An 18,320-nucleotide genomic window follows, 5' to 3' on the forward strand; every position below is an offset into this window, starting at 1 on the left:
AAAAATTAAGAAAGTTCTGCATCTTGGTGCAGGTGTTTGGTTTTTACCACAAAAGCAGACTCCTCAGAATCCCCAGGAGAAACTTGTCCGTGTCGTGTTTCCTCCTTGGCTCTGTTTTCCCCATCACACAGCATGCATGGAACCAGGGAGCCAGTCAGCAAGACCTAGGCTTGCACTGCAGGAAGGAGTATTTACATGACACAGTTGAAATTTGGCGACTTCAAGGACCACACATACTGAGGAAATCAAGTCTTCCTTTCCAAGGACCACTTACCTGGTTTCACTTTTTAGCATGGGTAAGGTATGTTTCCATGTAAAATGCTTGCACACTTTTTCCACAGAATTAATGTATCTCAGTACCCAGAAAATTTTAAGCTCTTTAGCAATTTATAGTCTTTTTTAAAAAAGAAAATAATTGAGGCACGCTTTATTGTCTGATAGCTTGTGAAGAAAATTAGGTAGTGACACTAATCCCATATTTTAACATTGGTATTAGAATGAAGAACTATGGATACAGTAGAGAAATACAAATGGAATGTGTCAACAGACAGACAACAGGAAAGGGTATTTGACATTCCAACATCTTGTAAAGCACAAGAGATAGGGTTTCTCAATTCTTTCATGTAGAGTACCGTAATTAGATGCCATAGTCATAATGCAATCCATAGATACCAACAAGATGCAATGAAAGTGTAGCTTTTTAAGACTATTCACTGCAAACAATAGAAATGGCAAGTAAATAAGTTCCAACGTTTGTATCTAAGAAGTTACTTTCTAGGTCAACATAATCTGTCCACTTTTAACAAACATGATGTATAAAACCCTAGATTAACTAAAAAGCCCTTATGAGGTCTCTTTGCAGGAAGCCAGTCAGCCTGGGGACACCCCAACTTCTGTGCCCTTCCTTTCCATAAATTGTTGGTAGCCATCTTGGGGTCTGACAGTCTCACACCTGCAAATCAGCTCTTCTTTTTTTTTTCCATTCTTTATCTGAAATTGGCTTTGTGTGTGTGTGTGTGTGTGTGTGTGTGTGTGTGTGTGTGTGTGTGTGTGAGATACCATGCATTCTGTTTATCCCACACTGTGTGTAGTAGGTCAGTGAAATTATAGAGTGTAGTATCTGAAGAAACTTAAGAAATTACTGTTTCTACATTTTTAAATAAAGCATTCTTTTAATTTTTCTTTGAGCCATTACTGAGATAACTTGGCACTCAGAAGCTTTTGCTTGTGGCAGGAAGCAATTGGAATTGAAATGCTCTTTTCTGTGGGCATCAGATACCTTAATCATTTACTTTTGGTTTTGTTTGACCCCCTGGAGTACTAGTTAAGCCTTTTGGTTAAGTTTCCTCATATATTTTTCAGGAATAAGAAGAAAATACAAAATTTCCAACCCTTATATTCAACACCTTTTAATTGTACCTTCAAATCTGTTATTATATATCTTTATCATGTGTTTGGAGTAAAGACTGGTGTCCTTACTAGATACTGAGAAGTAATTTTTGCCAAGGCTATAGGGACCACAGAGATTACCTTCAGGTGATATTTGAGAGAACATGGGGGGAAAAGAAAGGGTTCCTGCTACAGAACCTCTCAGTTTTTTCCCATCCCTTCTGCCTCCACAGGAACCCCACATATCTTTTTCAAGCACAGTGCTTGGCACAGAGATGCACTTAAGTAAAACTAGATAGGTTGATAGATGGATGTTCATTTTCTTGATTAACAATGGGAAGATTTTAACACTGGTGCGATGGCCAGGCAAATTCTGTGCTTCTGCTGTCATGAGGGGTGGTAGAAAGCTGTTGGCTGGTTCTTCTTCCATTGTTCCTATGGCTATTTCTCCTGAAATTTCAAACGAAACCTAAGAAGTTTGCATTTTTGAGATCTAGTGCATCCTCTCACTGTGTGTCTCTCTCTTCCCTTCCCTCCTTCCCCTCCCTCTCTCTTCCTTCTCTCTCTTCTCTCTCCTCCTTTCTCTCCCCGTCTCTCACTCATGCTCATGTAACTACTGTGTTTTTATAGAACCACAATTGCTTATGCCACCCTAATTTTATCTTCTGTTCAAGGGGACTATCTTCCTTTGTTGGGAGCAGTGTGTCAATGCAGACTAAGGTGAATAAAAGTAATATAATAATAGCTAATATTTGTATAGTGACTTTTATAGTTTACCGTGTACTTTTATATATAACTATTTATCTCATTTGGTCCTTATAGTCACCACCTCCCTGGTATTATGATTGTATACATTTTACAGATGATGAAGTGGCACTTCAGAGAAGTTCACAAATCATTAAAAGATATAGAGCTTTCAAGTCATCAGAGTCACAGCATGTGTGACATTTTATTTAGACTGTGCAGTTTTGGTAGTCACTTTTCCAACTTGAGACTATAGCTTAGGTTAGCTTACATAGTGTCATTATTTACCTGGATTTCCTTCTTAGTGGCATGGAAAAACTGTATAACCATTTAATTAGTCTAATTTATTACTTTGAATTTTCTGGTAACATTTTTTTTTGCATCTATTTTAGCTGTTTTGAACCCATACACCAGCTGTAATTGAGATTCAAAAATCCTTATTGGCAAGAATGCCATATAGTGATACTTGCTTCTCTCTGTTGAAAATGTCCCATCTGAGGTAATTTTTTAAAGTTGTTATTACCTTATAATTGAGCCAGTGATTTTCCTGCTCCTTTCCCCTGTTATAGTTCCTCTTAAATTGTTTTTTCTTTCAAGATTACTTTGAGTATTTTAGTTTCTTTGCATTTTCATATAAGTTTTAGAATCAACTTGTTAATTTCTACACACACACACACACACACACACACACACACACACACAGAGCCTGCTGTGAATGATTGAGATTTTGTTGAACCTGTAGTTCTCTCCAGATTTACCCTGAAGCCTGAAGAGCTCCTGAAATGTAAAAGCCCAAGGCAGAGCTTCTGGGGGCAGGCATCCAGGGACTTGCATGTTCACTAGCAACTAATGAGTTTGGATGTGACTTAGGAGGAGTGCATGTCAAGTTCCATCTTAGCAGTGGGAGGCTTCCACACCCCTCCAGCTCCACCAGTCTAATGGATGTGAACTTTGCTCTCTGCTGTTTTTGAAGTAAGTTGTTTATTATTCAGAATAGAAAGCAGGTGGTGCCTACCTGTTGAGAGTTCCCTACATGGACAGAGTGAGCATCTAAAGATGGTTCTCCTGTCTCAGTCCTCTTCACTTCCCTACCAAACAAGATCTCTGAGGTGAGCTAATGACTCAGATGGAAAAGAATTAGTTTTTCCTCAGTATCTTCTACAGCCTGTTAGTTATACTTCTACAGGCATTTTAAATGAATAAGACCTTAAATCTGCTGGGAAACTGCTTACCACCATTTCCCACTGTATTATGTTTGTACTTAAAAATGCACAAGAAGTGAAAGTACACGTGAACAAACAGACGTGTAGAAAATTAAATACTTGTGACATTTTTATGGGTCCGCATGTGCATTTCTCCTGTTGGAGCAATTATTTCTTCATGAAGCCCCAGGGATTTGGGTTTTTCCGGATAGAAGATTTTTACCTAGCTCTTGTAATTTTACAAAGAAAGCTTTCATTATTACAAGGCAAATTTATGTGAGTGACTTCTACTACAGAAATTTGGTAAAAGAAGAATAGTGGGTATTAATTTACTCAGATCCCTCTAGGAATTTTTATAAAATGGTACCTTGAAAAAATATAATAATAATATCTCATGGGTTATTAAATCATAGAAATTAGGGAGAAATAATAAAGTTGAGAAGGTTACTGGAGATAAATGAAATGTGCTTTTTGGCCGGTTTGCTGGATAAGTTACTTCATTTCTTCAACTCTCCAGTGTTGCTGGCTCTATATACACTATTGTATTTGGATTTACACCCTTTATTAACATCATTATATAGATGGAGAACCCAGTCAGGGATTTTCCCAAGATGACATCTCTGCCCATGACTCACCTTGTCAGACAGTGAGTGACCCTTCTTCAAGGCATAAACACAACTAAGCCTTTGCCAGGTCTGATCAGAGAAGATATTGCCAAAGTATAGGAATCTTCCTTCCTTCGGCGACACAGGACTCCTTCCCCCTGAGTCCTTGTTTTAGGGGTCTTATGTGAACTAACTGCTCTCTGCTCTCAAAAACCCAATGGGGAGAAATATATTTGAGAATGCAGTGTACATTCCAGCCTCAGTACTTAAGTTAGATTCCTGTGTCAGTTTAGGTCACACCCGTTTTAGTCTCCATAACTTTACCCTTCACAGAAATGCCTTCATTGATTTTCATTTCGCTATTGTGTTCTTTTATCTCACTATATACAAGCACAATATTATGTAAGTAATATTGTTGTGATTTTTTTATAAGGCTGTTAGAAGGTTGGCTGCTGTGCCTTTACATATTCCAGGTGATAAACTCTTTTTTATACTTTAGTATCAAGGAAAATTTGTCTATTAAAGGATGAGGAAAGATTTACCACTGTTTTCCACTAACTCTAGTGAGAATTTAACAATTCCCGTTAGTTTTGAGGCCACGGTGGCATTAACAGTTTCTGTGACTCTGTCCACAATAGAAACCATATTACCATTGTAACAGAGATTTAAAATATTGCTTATGTTCATCACAACTTTGAAATTAGAATATCAAGTTATTAGGTCTGCCACTAGATAATAGTATTTAATACATTATTAAAGAAGCAAAGATATTATACCACAAATTTACTTCTCAATATTATTTCAGTATAATTTGTTTCTTTTGTAATCTTTTCTTGTTTTATTTTATACATTTAAAAACATTATTCTGAGTAGGTGCCCACAGGCTGACAAGGTGGTAAAGGCCAGAGGTTTGTGACACCAAACACTCCATTCTCAAATAGCCTTCCTGGCATGTGTGCAAGAGTGCCTCCTGGCTCCTTCGGACTTGGTTCAGATGTTCCCTGTAGTGAAACCTGTGAAGGTCCCTTCCTGCCCTCATCTGGGCATTCTCAATACTTTGCATTTTGGTGAGCTATGTCTGTCTTCCCTACTAGCCTGTGAGCTATTTGAGAGAAGGGACTCTCTCTTTCTTGTATTTTAATCTTTAGTGCCTAGCAAGGTGCCTTACTTATAACAAGCACTCAGTAACTGCTTATTTAAATGCCACTTTCTTTTTTTTTTCTACTCCATGTCCATCCTTCCATTGCTTTTCCTCTTTGCATTGCTTGCCAGCTGGTTCTTGACTCTTTGGCTCAGGATTTACTACTATAGTGTACTCATCAGGTAGGCAGTGATGATTTCTTTCATCCTGTTTTATCAACACCAGCGTTAAATTTTTTGAGTTAGCCTATTTGATGTTGGAATGCCTTTGATGAACCAGGCCAGGCATTAGAAACACCTTTTTCTCCTTATTTGGGTTGTGGTCATTGATAGTTAGCCATCTTTTCTTTCAAGTGTGGCCATTTATTTAAACATCAGTAGAGTCACAGAAAAGTTAGAGAGCTATGTGATAAGGGCCTGTTTCCTTTCTAAGCCCACTCCTAAGGGCAATACAGTATCAGGGGGAGAAAACACTTCAACATCCTATTATTTGTGCTGCCCCTTAGAGGTGGCTTAGTATGATGGAGAGGACAGGTATAGCAATAAGTAGAAAAAGATTTGTTGAGGGGTTTTGTTTTTGTTTTGATGTTGTTTGTTGTTGTTGTTGTTGTTGTTGTTTTTTAAATAGAACCCCAAACCTGAGAACAAAATCTATTCATTTTACTGAAGCATGTAAGCATGTCTTAGGAATCAGTAGTGGTTAATAAGAACAAAATAAAGGTGCCTTTTTTGTTATATCACATTTGGCATAAATATAGGGAGATATAAAAAAGTCAGATGAAATTTTATAACTAAATTTGTGTATCATTCTACTTTACAAATCATTTCCTGAGGCCCTTCTTTCATCTTATTTAACTGAAAGATAAATGATGAGGGTAGTCTTTTCTTACTAAATAATTTGGCTTCAGCTTTTTTTGAGCATCTCAGTTAAGTAGACCTGACTATGGATTGGCTGTCATTTAAAGAACTTAGAAACTTACAAAAACTCTTATATTTTATTACATTTAGTGTTTTCAATAATTAAAGAAATATGTAATGGAAAGTACAGGGAAGTACATGAAGAAGCAAATAAACAAAATCCCACTACCTAGAGTTATATCTGCTAGCAGTTTAGTATATTTTTTCTTACTGTTCTTTTTTCTTAGTTGTGTGTGTGTGACAAACCATCACAAAATGTAGTGACTTAAAACAATGATAGTTCTTCAGCTGGAAATTCTGTAGGTCACAAATTTTGGCTGAGCTCAGGGGGGTGGCTCTTCTGTTCCAGGCTGATTGCCTCATTCATCTGTGGTCAGCTACAGAACAGCCTGCCTTTTCCTAGCTGGGTTCATGTCTAGCACCTGAGCTCTGGTCCATGTGATCTCTCATCTTCCAGTAGGATAACTTGAGTTTGTTCACATGACAGTCTAGAGCCCCTAGAAAGAAGCCTCAGAAGTGTGCAAGGCTTTTTGAGCAAAGGCTTTAAATTGGCATTCCATTACTTCAGCTGTATTCTTTTGGCTGAGGCAGGCTAAGCCACAAGGTGAGCCCAGATTTGAAGGGTGGGGAAATAACGTCCAGTCCTTGAAAGGAAGAGCTGCAAGGTCACATTGCAAAGGATGTGAAAACAGGAAGGAATGAAGATGTATGGACATTTTTGCATCTTACCACAGTGTGTCTGTGTCATGTGTACGTGGAGAAAAATGGACAGCATGTCATTATACATTATACATTTTTCGTCTCCATATAGGCTTCAAATCCAAGTTACGGATTCAACTCTGTGTATACTGGGGAGCATACTGAATATACTGGGGTGGTTAAATGGTTTCTTAGCTGAGAAGTATCTCAATGGGTGTGTAGAATAGAGGAGGTGCTCGATAAATCAGAAAAGAAAGCAAAAGAAAATGTAACTTCTTTAGGCAACTGTTTGAATTCCATTGGGTCCACCCATGGTAGGTTTTATTTATACTCTCATTTCTGTCTATGTATCTTCTCCTGGTTGATGATACCAAGGCACTCGCTATAGGAGAGCGCCTGCCTCTGAGCCCTACTGTAGCCTCTCACCATCTCTGAGATCTTGGAAGAGTCCCTTGACTGTGTACCTCAGTTACTTCATCTATTTAATGAAAATAACAACTACCTCACAGAGTTGTTGGGAGAATTTAATTAACTAAGGTATATGGACATGTATTGGTAACTCTACCTATATAATTGTGTCCCAGGAACTCTCTGATGCTTTCATGGAATGTCTATAACATTTCTTACTTAACATTTTTTTCACATCCCCAGCATTTCAAACTGGCTCTAGCTTTCTTTAAAAGAAACTGTGCTTTTTTTTTCCTTAAACAACTGTTTGTTCATTTCTGCTTAGTGTATTTTGAAGGAAATTTAACTTTCTCAGCCTTAGCCTGTGTACTAATCTTCAAAATACGATAGCCATTTCTATAATCTGATAGAGCCTCCCTGTTAACATCAATAGATCCTTGGGCTTTTCTGACAGGAAATATTTTTGAGAATGTATAATCAGTTATGGGGAATTCTTGTCAATAAATTTTCTCTACAAAAATAAATCAGAAATCCTATAACAATAGCATTATGGAAAAAATCTGTTTTCCTTACTACTCCCTACAAAATGGTCATGCTTGAAGCTCACGGAAATTTTTACTTGGGTGAAGGCTATGTATTTAATTTGTGTGCTGGCCATCTTTCCAACCAGCCAGTTTGCATAAATTTCAGGTCCTAAGTAGGAAGAAGGTGGTTGCGTGTAGAGTCAACCTTTTCTCTATCAAGTCTGTATCACTTTTATTTTCCCATGACTGGCCACTTCCACTTTCCAGACCCTGTGAATTTCACCATAAACTTTCTTTATTCCCTCCCCCTACTCATATACATGCCTATGCACTCCAAGAAAGAGGAACATCTTCCTGAAACTCCCCTTTGTTTCTCTTTTCCCTTTTCTGGACCATGAATGATTAGAATTAGTCCACTCCTATTATGAAAATGTGTCTGTAACCATCCTTACAGTTCATTCAGTCGTCTTTAAAAACTCATTCATTCACTTGTTCATTCATTCATCACTCATCCAGCAGTAACAGTGTTGTACATACTGTGGTGGGTGCTGTGGAACAAAAGACATATAGGCCTGGCGCTGATGCATGGATTTTGCCCTGCTGTAGGAGGAACAGTCCAAGAAGGTGTCATTTGGGCAGGACTTGAAGACGGTTGGGAGTGGGGGGTGGAGGCCACCTTACACGCCTTCCCTGCTAAGGACCATAGCTTTGTGCCCATGTTTGACAAGAGTTAGAATCAGAAGTGGATGAGGTAAAGAGCAGAACAGTGATGGGACTGGATTCAGCCACTCGTGTGAAATAAGGGTGCTGCACAGTCATACATGCCAAGTACTGAGGGACAGCAGAGAAGAGTGGCTGATTAACCTGGGCTAGGGTCTTATGTATGTTCTCCACTTAACAAAAATAAAACCAGTTAACAGTAGCTAAGAACCAATTGCCTGTGAATCTAGGTAGTTTATGTACTTTATCCTGTTTTTGTAGCAAACCTTTAATGTAAATATTATCCCTCCTACAGATGAACAAACTGAGGCTGATAAAGGTTCAAGATCCCAAGATCACACAGCTAGTAAGTAGCAGAGCTTAGAATTCAAATCCAAATCATTGTTTCCTTAGAGGGTTAATTCCAATTTTAATAAGATATGCACACAGGAACTAATATCATAGTAAAATATAATACTTGCAATCCTGACCATGAGTGTTTTTAAGTCAGTATGACAGAGAGATCACAACATCTACAGAAATTGTTGCCAGCATGAAGTCACTAAGGGCCACTGTGGATGGCCACACAGGCTGTCATGTCGCCCCCTACAGTTAGCTGAAGCCTATATAGTCCTTAGGAGCATTTGTGGGCCCAGTTTTGGAGTTATGTAACTGCAAACTGCTTTCACTCGTGTTCGTTACTAACTACATCTAAGTCGTTCTTCTTACTTTGAGAAGTTAGATATATTTAAAGGGGTTGGGTGGAGAATGAAACAGGAAACTAGGTAATTATTTTGGTGTATGTCACATACTTTGGCCTAGCTATTAATGATGTCTGCTTCAAGCGTAGTGCACTTAAATCACTATAGCCTTCTTACTGTTGTCCTTTGTCAAGATGTTTACACATCTACCTAACTACATCAAAAGGCAAAGAAAATTTCCCCAACCAACCCAACAGTCACTGGGGAATGGTATCAAGGAGAAAAATACCCTTTTATTTTGTTAGGCATGTGAGAAACTAGATGGCAGAGCTCACTCTACAAGTAGGAGGCTGTAGGGACACACTTGTTGGGAGAGAGTCACCCCTCCATCCAAATCGTGAGCACCTTTGTCCTCAGTGCCTTACTCCAGGCGCTTATCTTCCACCTGGCCCATTGTGATAAGCTCCCCACTCACCTTCTCCACCTATAGCCATACACACCTAGATCATTTCTCTTCTATTCATTCCACCTCTCAGTAGCTTCCTTAGGCCCACAGGATAATGTCCTGACTTCTTACGATGGCAAAGGAACTTCCCTCCTTCCTTCTTCCCCTCATAGCCCCTGACCTATGCCCTTGGCCATTTCTGCAGTCTTCTGCCTTCCCTCCTCCCCTGCCACACAAGAGCAGAATGTGGGGAGAGTGAGAGCCTCTTACTTAACAGGTGCCAAGTGCCAGCAATTAAGTGTGGAGGGAGTGTGAGAGCAGCGGTAATCGGCATATCACTACCATCATAGTAAAGATCAGATCAGGAACAACTCGTCAGTGGTGCTAAACCTGAGCGGATGTGTACAGGAACAGGATGTTTGTATGGCATTCAAGTTTCTCCAACAGATTGCTGATTAGTTGCAAGGGAAAAATAGTGATTGTAACATGGAGGAATTGGACTACAGTTTGTTTAGGATCAAAATTAACATCACCATTGAGAGGCAGACAGGCATCATGTTCTGCCAGATGTGATATCTTGAGAAGAATACAACATTATCTGTGTGGTGTTCTGGCCAGGAATGTATAACTTGAATCCAATCATGAGGAAACATCAGGTAAATGCTCTATTAAAAAAGGGAGAAGGGGAACTGTGTCCTTCAGAAGTATGACTCATGATCATAAAAGACCAAGAATGGCTGTGAAAATGTTCCAGATTAACAGAGGCAGAAATGTTCCAGATTAACATAGCAGAACATAGCAGTCAAATGTTCCAGATTAACAGAGGCTAAAGAGAAGCAGCAGTATCTGACTCCCCAGGACCCTGTGCTGGAGAGCAGGGGCAGGGCGGGGGTAGGGGTGGGATTGAAGATCATTATTGGCTCAGTTGACAAAATTAGAACATAAGTTGCATCCATGTTACATTTACTAAAGTTACTAACTCTGTTGTGGTTATGTGAAGGCAAATCGCTATGCTTAAAAAATACACAACTGACATATTTAGGAGTAAAAGGCCTGTGATGGTGTGTGTGTGTGTGTGTGTGTGTGTGCGTGTGTGTGTATAGATATATATGTGTGTCAGTTGTGTATTTTCTAAACATAGGAATTACATATGTAAACATTGTGTGTGTAAATACACACATATATAAAATAGAGTCAGAATATGCAAAAAACAGAAATGGTAAAATGTTAAAAATATCAATTGTTAACAATAGGTGAATCTGGGTAAAAGGGTCAAGAGTATATGGGTGTTTTTGTACTACTCATATGCTTGTAACTTTTAAGTTTGAAATTATTCCCCAATAAAAAGTTTAAAAATTAAAAATATATATCATAATCATGTGAATTATTTTTTTCTAAATAAATATCTTTTCTTTTCTGTTCCTACCTTTTCCCTTTCTCCTGTTTCTTTTCTCTCATCTTTGTGTACCTCTTCTGTTAGAAGTCCAAGGCTGGCGAGAAGGGCATCTCTGTGGGGCAGACGGTCATCACGAAGCATCGGAACACCCGGTATTACAGCTGCAGAGTGATCGCTGTGACATCGCAGACCTTCTATGAGGTTGTGTTTGATGATGGCTCCTTCAGCAGAGACACATTCCCTGAGGATATAGTGGTGAGTAAATTCCTGGGGGATCTGCTCCCCAGTTTACTTTTTGTATAACTAAACTAGCTGAACCTTTTAGCAATCTTTCTTTCGGCTTTTGGAGTAACTCATTTCACTTAATATTCAACTCAGGTGTGCTTTTTGGCACTGACAAGAATTGTTTTCCAGGAGGTTCCTAGTGTTTTTCATTCTAAATAGTAGCCATGTGTACTTTGACTCATCTTCCCAAATTCCTTTAAGTAAGTGAGAAGTGTATGTGGCTAGGAAACATCAAATGCAAATTCACCTATTCTTTTCTGTTACAGAGAATTAGCATATTTGAATTCCTTTACTACCTCTTTTTCTTTATGCTTAACTGGAAATATGGCTTTTATTAATCTGACCTGACAGTGACATCTGTGATCCAACAGAAACATCTGTGGATGTTTCATATTGGAATAACAAAAGTCACTTAGGAAAAAGACTGAATTTTACTGAGCTTCTTAACTGGTCTGATACAGGATGAGTAGGTGTGTGCATATGCGTGTCTGTCTGTCTTCTCCTTCCTCTGTCTCCTCAGTAAACACCTCGGGATTTAGAGGAACTCGTAAATGTGTCTCATGGGCTTTCTTTTTAATAGCATGTTTCATGAGAAGAATACTTTCCACAAAAGGTTTTTTGAAACTGAGCTAAAATCACATACTTGAGACCAGGGTTAGTCCAGTGGTCATCTTGTTATCCTTTCTATATTTAAGAGAAATGTTATTTTGGGGGAGCCAGGCCTCAATAATGTAGTTGTAACTTCTGCTTGATGCTTTGCTCTTGTTTGTACTTGGAAGGGCATTTTTTTAATGATTCTTTAATAATTATGCATTATATGTGCAATTGATAATTGAACGTAACCATAGGAGATTGCTCATTAATATTTTCAGAATCTTGGTCTCCTGGGGCAAAAGTAACATTGATTCAATTAGCTTTGTTGTGTTTACTTCTCTGTACCATTAAGAGGGGCAAATATGTAAACAAAGTGACCTTATTTGAAAGATTTTAAAGCAAATGAATTTAGACAAAAAAAATCCCAGGACTTGATTATACACCAACAGGGTGAATTGTGTTTCTTTGCAGAATTCTACCTAGAGCTTCACTTTACTGCATTGCTGTTGCCATTCATAACCAGTAGCCCTTAGGTAACACATTCTCCTTGTTAGAATTAGTTATGTCTTGAAGCACTCAATCCACAGTTACTGAGTGCCTGCTGTGTGCCAACACTGGGTGCTGGGAAAGATAATGAGAATGTGTGATTCCTGCTCAGTCTAGAGGAAGGCAGGCTGGTAAATGGGTGCTTTCTATACCATGTGAGAAATGTAATAAATGAACCAAAAGCAAATTACTACCTGTTGAGTCTGGAAGAATGAGTAAGAGACTTGACAGGGTTAGTAAGGAGCTGACACCAACATGTACCACAGGCCAGGACCACTTTAAGAATGTGTTGTGCTTGAACTGATTTCATCCTCACAACTCTACATACTGGGCAGTACTATTGTTTACATTTTTCTGCTGAGGAAACTGAGGCACAAAGAGGTAAATAACTTCCCCATGGTCACACATAGCTAATAATAAGGTCACACATAGCTAATAATACCAGAAAAGGTATTCAATCCCAGAGTCTGGCTCCAGAGCCTCTGTTCCTAACCCCTGAGAAGAAAGGAGAGGAAGGGATGTGCAAGGGCAAGGCACAGAAGATGCAGGAGACGGAGGCCTTGGCCTGTCCAGGTTACATTCTCACTTCAGAATTAGCTTTCTTTTGTGCAGACTGTGACCATTGAGCTGGTAGAGTCCAGGAGACTTTGCAGGGTGGGATGGAAGATTTCTGAGTACCAATCCCCAGCCTGAGCAAGTAGTTAGGTCTTTATCCATGATAGTGTTTAATGAATTCTAAATTCCCTTTCACTTCCAAAGTCTCCATATACCCAACATGTTCTAAGCTTTCCTAAAATGTCTTTAGCTTGTAAAATGTCTGTGATCCTGGAAGTTTTTTGAAATTCTAAAAGTCTCTCCTTTTACACCTTCTTTTTCCTCTGTCTGTGAACCTCATACAAAGATGATCTTAAGTTATGTGGGTGCCGTGAGAAGAACAGGATTGTTCAGGACCACCTTGGCATTTAAGTCAATGAGAATGAAGAAACAACATTCTTTACAGCTTGATTAGCTGTCACTTAGCATATTTGATAAGGATTGAGGTTGAGCAGCAGTGTGTGTGTGTGTGTGTGTGTGTGTGTGTGTGTGTGTGTGTGTGAGAGAGAGAGAGAGATCACAACTATAGCCTTGGAGGGAGGGGCTAGCATCTGCCTCTGCCTCTGCCTCAGTTGGTGTGAAAAGATACTTTCTGCAGGAAGAAATCAGTTATAATCATCTGCTATTATATAATCTTTTGAGTTTTTACAAGATGTGAAAAGGTATAGGGGCACCTGGGTGGCCCAGTGGGTTGAATGCCTGACTCCTGATTTTGGCTCAGGTCATGATCTCATGGTTTTTGGGTTCAAGTCCCGCATCAGGCTCTGTGTTGACAGTGCTGAGCCCACTTGGAATTCTCTCTCTCTACTCCTCCTGTGCTCTCTCTCTCTCTCTCAAAAATAAACTTAAAAAATGTATATTGCCCTTGTAAAAAAAATTCATAGGATTGTTCAAGACCACCTTGGTCTTCTCTCCTTCACCCTCAATACTCTACCCCACCCCATCCCATCTCTTACATTTTTGATTACTTGTTCCAAACTTCTTATATAAGTAGGAATACTTCAGTCATGTTTTATTTTCAAATATCACATACTTTCTAATAGTATCACCATTTGTTGGCTGCTGCGACCTATTTATCTTGGTGAGGAAGAGACATTCTAGCTTGACTTTTTTGGTGGCTCTGTACGGAAGAATTTTTTTCTATTGTAATGCTGTGTTAGTCAGGGTTCTTCAGAGAAACAGCACCAGTAGGGTTTTTGTGTTTGTATTTAATATAATAAATATATTAAAAGTGTGTAATATACATATTAAAAGTGTATACATGTATATATATATATATATATATATCTTACAAGTGTATATATATTACAAGTGCATATATATTAAAATTGTGTATGTGTGTATATATGTATATATATATGTCATATATATATGTCATATATATATGACTTTTTAATGTTTATTTATTTATTTTAAGAGAAAGAGTGTGAAAGGGGGAGGGGCAGAGAGAGAGGGAGACAAAGGATCCGAAGCAGGGCCCTCACTGACAGTAGAGAGCCTTATGCAGGGCTTGAATCCACGAATTGTAAGATCATGACCTGAGCTGAAGTCGGACGCTTAACCAACTGAGCCACCCAGGTGCCCCTGTGTGACATTTTTATAAAGAATGGGCTTCCATGATTATGGAGGCTGAGAGGTCCCAAGATCTGCAGTTGGTATGCTGGAGACCCAGGAGGGGCAATGGTTTCATTCCAGGTCCAAATCTAAAGGCCTACGAACCCGGAGAGACGGTGGTGTAGTTTTAGTTTGGAAACTTGCAGGGTTGAGAAGAGCTGATTTTCATTCCAGGTGTGAAGGCAGGAAAAGCCAAGTTCCAGCTCCAAGCCACTCAGGCAGAGGAACTCCCCCTTATTTGGGGGGAGGGTCAGCCTCTTCTGTTCAGCCCTTAATTGATTGGATGAGGCCCACCCGAACTAGGGAGGGTAGTCTGCTTTACTCAGTCTATCAGTTCAGAGATTAAAACAATCCAAAAACACTTTCACAAACTCATGGGTACCTGGTGGCCCAGTCAAGTTGATACATAAAATTAACCAGAACCTATATTGTCCTGTGTCATTTCAGAAGACTCTTTCTTCATCTTGTCATATGAGAAGCTCTGATTCTACCTCAAGGTGTAGTTTTCTTTTCCATAAAGCAGTCACATTGTTTTGGGTGGTTTGTAGCACTCTATAGATCCACTCCAGGAGCCACATACTTTGTCCTGGTCATCATCTAGGCTTCCAAAAGCCAAGTCATGGATTTTGTAAGGCAAATTTTTAAAATTTAAAGGATTATCAAGGATTGGTTGGGGTCTGAGTTTCTCACTAAAATTAATGAAAGCTACATGATTAAATGCCTTTGTAATGTAGTATGTCAACTAGACCAGTTTGAGATGGGGAACTTGATGTTATGTTTTAAGACATAATGTGTGGGGCGCCTGGGTGGCGCAGTCGGTTGAGCGTCCGACTTCAGCCAGGTCACGATCTCGCGGTCCGTGAGTTCGAGCCCCGCGTCGGGCTCTGGGCTGATGGCTCAGAGCCTGGAGCCTGTTTCCGATTCTGTGTCTCCCTCTCTCTCTGCCCCTCCCCCGTTCATGCTCTGTCTCTCTCTGTCCCAAAAGTGAATAAACGTTGAAAAAAAAAAAAAAGACATAATGTGTGTGCATAATTAAGTATATTATAAATATATTCACATATAAATTGTATTTATTCCTGTATGTGATGCTGTTTAAATATGCTTACATCACCATTTTTTAGGCCATTAGTTGCTGCAGCTGCAGTTATCCCACTACCACGTATGATCTCCACCTACACCAGAGGTGTCTTCTGGGATAGTCCTAGGATGTCTGACACCCTAATGGGAAGTCTCATCAGGAGATAAGAAGAAGAGAGTCAGCTGTGTTTCTGTCTCCGTGTCTTATAGATGGTGGTAGAACTATTATTTGGTGGAAATTAGAGAAATTTTGTTTTCATTAGCTGATATACCTGTGGCATCTGACACTGAGGTGGAAAATGATTTTTCTTCTCTTTGTACCTCTAATCCACACAATGTGCTTATCAGGGGTGAGTGCCTCTGGGAAGGCTCTTTTCATCAAGTGCAATATGACATCAGTGTCACTGGCTAGTGAAGAAGTAGCTTCTCTGAGCTGTGGGTGCTTGCTACCTAGAATGGGCACAGCGCAATTCCAATTTTTAAACTGTGAAAATAGCATTGAGAATATCACATTTAATTATTCTAAGCTGTTTATTTATGTACAAAGTAGATGCAACCCCTTTTGCAGCCTAAGGCTTTAGCAAAAGTTGCATTCCTTAGTTGTAGAATCATTGATTATGAATCATTTTATAAACACAACAGAAGAGAAACTTCTAATGCAGTCTGGTCTATCCATGTTTAAAAATAAACTTACCAGGCATGAAAATGACTATGTTAGGATTATGTAACTAGAAGGTATTTGGAGGAGTAGGGAGAAATATTCTTTGTATTACCAGGAAATTTTTTTCCATACCTAGGTACTTTATTTCCATGATAGCTGGAAAAATGTCCAAAACTTTTTCTCTCAACAATACACCTGCAGAATGTGTGTATCAGCCCAGTTAAACTCAGCATGCAATCTGTAGCCGTCAAGGAAAGTAATAAAAGATGTATTGCTACATGCCTCCGTCTGTCAGTCTGTGAAATTGCAACACACTTCCTGATGAATTTTTTTGTCTCCTCCTATTTTGATGGGAATGAAAGTTGCCCACCTGAGAGAATGCAACAAGCACAGTGATTCCAGGGCCTTCTTTTAGTGCTGCTGAAACCTGGGCTCTTCTCGAATGTCCGTGTTGACACCAGAGTGATGAGTGCTTCCTTTCCTCTGAACTTAGAGCTCATTTCCAGGGAGGAGGACAGTGCAGTGGGGCCTGGATGGCTCTAGGACGTGCACTTAACATTCACCACTGGGTGTGAGAAGAGAAACAGGACCATTTAGAAATTTGACAGCAAGAGTCCATCACTGAAATTTCCATGAGGACTTGCTAGATTTTTCAGCCTCTGTTGAAATGTGAAAGAAGCACAGGAACTACAGTCTTCAGGATTCTAGGGACGGATCGTCATGGATTCTAAGGATGGATTGTCATGGCCTTCAGTGTTTCTGGGAGGTGTCATGCAGACTGAAGTTCTTAGGGCTAATTTTTTTCTCAGGACTAGGCAAATTGCTTCAACTTTCACACCTCAGTTTTTTCCCCACTAAGAAGGGAATAATAATTTCTACTTTTCTAGGATTACTGAAAGAACTAAGTGAGCTAATTGCCTGATACAGAGTTGGCACAAAATCTAATATTTTATGATATTAATGTCAGTCTGTGGAACTTTTTTCCTCCCCATCTCATTTATGCTGCCCTTTTCTGGTCTTGATGAAATTTGGCTAGAAAGTATGTTAGAGGAACAGAATTCTGTCCTCATTGTTAGTTAAATGGGCACCCGTACATATGATATTTCACTGAATCAGTTTATCATTTCTACTTGCTGCATATAAAGCAGTCCTAGCATCTTCAGACTTTATAATAAAGGACCTAATTCTCTACACTTACGCTTGTATTTTTCTGGGTTTTAAAGTGTTATTTCAATGGCTTTTCATAACAAACCCTGTTCCAAAGTAAGTTCATGTTCATTTCACAGATGTGATACTTGCCAAGTCACAAAAAAGCTTTGAAAAGCTCTATCCCAGCATTCCGAGCTAGGTGGTGACACAGGTCCAGGATGTGGGTCAGCCCCTACCTTTTAGGGCTTATTGCCTCCATGATTTTGGGCACCTTTTTGGAAGTCTGCTCTCCGTGACTTAGTATAGCTGTGGTAGAAGACCTTGTGCCTCCTTTGATGGATACGGTGTGGAAGCTGCTGTTCAGCATCCCCTAGGGCCCCACTTGGCAAGTGTGGGTGTAGGGGTGACTCTGAATGTTCCAGAGGCAAAAGAAAATATTTGAGGGGTGTTGATAAACTTCTTAGTTGTTGCCAGAAACATTATATGCTATGGGATCCTGGAAAGCATCTTCAAATTCTTATTGACTCCTAGATTTTGAGGTTCTCTAGATTTTCAAGTCGGGTAGAGACTTCACCCCATCCCATACCATCTAGGTTATGTTTGCTCTAGATCGATGCCCCTAACCTCCCACTTCCCTTGCCAGTCTTGGTTTTCCTAAAATCAATGGACATTTGCCAGAGAAAGCTCTGGGGACTTTTGTTGGTCTAGGATTCTTCAGGTATGGCCCAAGTGGTATTTAACTGCTCAGTAGTGGTACCCATGGTTCTCTTTCTTGACTGTGGAGCTGAGAGTCTATGAGGTGAAAGCTTTGACCAATTCCCATTAACCTGTATTCCCTTGGGAAGCTTTTTATACTTGTAAAAGAATATCTGTTATTACTTTGATTTTAATCAACATTCGATTTAAAGTTTAAATTCAAATTCAGTTGAC

The 18,320-nt window shown here is 39.4% G+C and overlaps 1 protein-coding gene and 1 long non-coding RNA gene across 22 annotated transcripts in view; one reads left to right on the forward strand and one right to left on the reverse strand.

Moving 5' to 3' along the window:
- Positions 1-18,320, forward strand: part of KDM4C (lysine demethylase 4C) — a 440,224-nt gene that overhangs the window by 386,706 nt on the left and 35,198 nt on the right. For 18 of the 21 annotated variants that reach the window (XM_086685236.1, XM_086685237.1, XM_086685231.1 and 15 more), the window contains 2 exons: positions 8,645-8,695; positions 10,955-11,125. In XM_086685236.1, coding sequence (XP_086541362.1) covers positions 8,645-8,695; positions 10,955-11,125 — 222 coding nt within the window. The remainder of the gene's footprint in view (positions 1-8,644; positions 8,696-10,954; positions 11,126-18,320) is intronic. The other 3 variants (XM_086685245.1, XM_086685247.1, XM_086685248.1) reach the window with 1 other exon arrangement.
- LOC147574805 (uncharacterized) lies at positions 1,394-11,018 on the reverse strand. The gene is made up of 2 exons (XR_015243543.1): positions 10,901-11,018; positions 1,394-1,839 (listed from the first exon to the last, which is right to left on the reverse strand). It is a non-coding gene; the product is annotated as an uncharacterized LOC147574805 (long non-coding RNA).

This window comes from Puma concolor, chromosome D4 (assembly GCF_028749965.1).
Source record: "Puma concolor isolate L17-30 chromosome D4, mPumCon1.1.hap2, whole genome shotgun sequence".
NCBI lineage: Eukaryota > Metazoa > Chordata > Mammalia > Carnivora > Felidae > Puma > Puma concolor.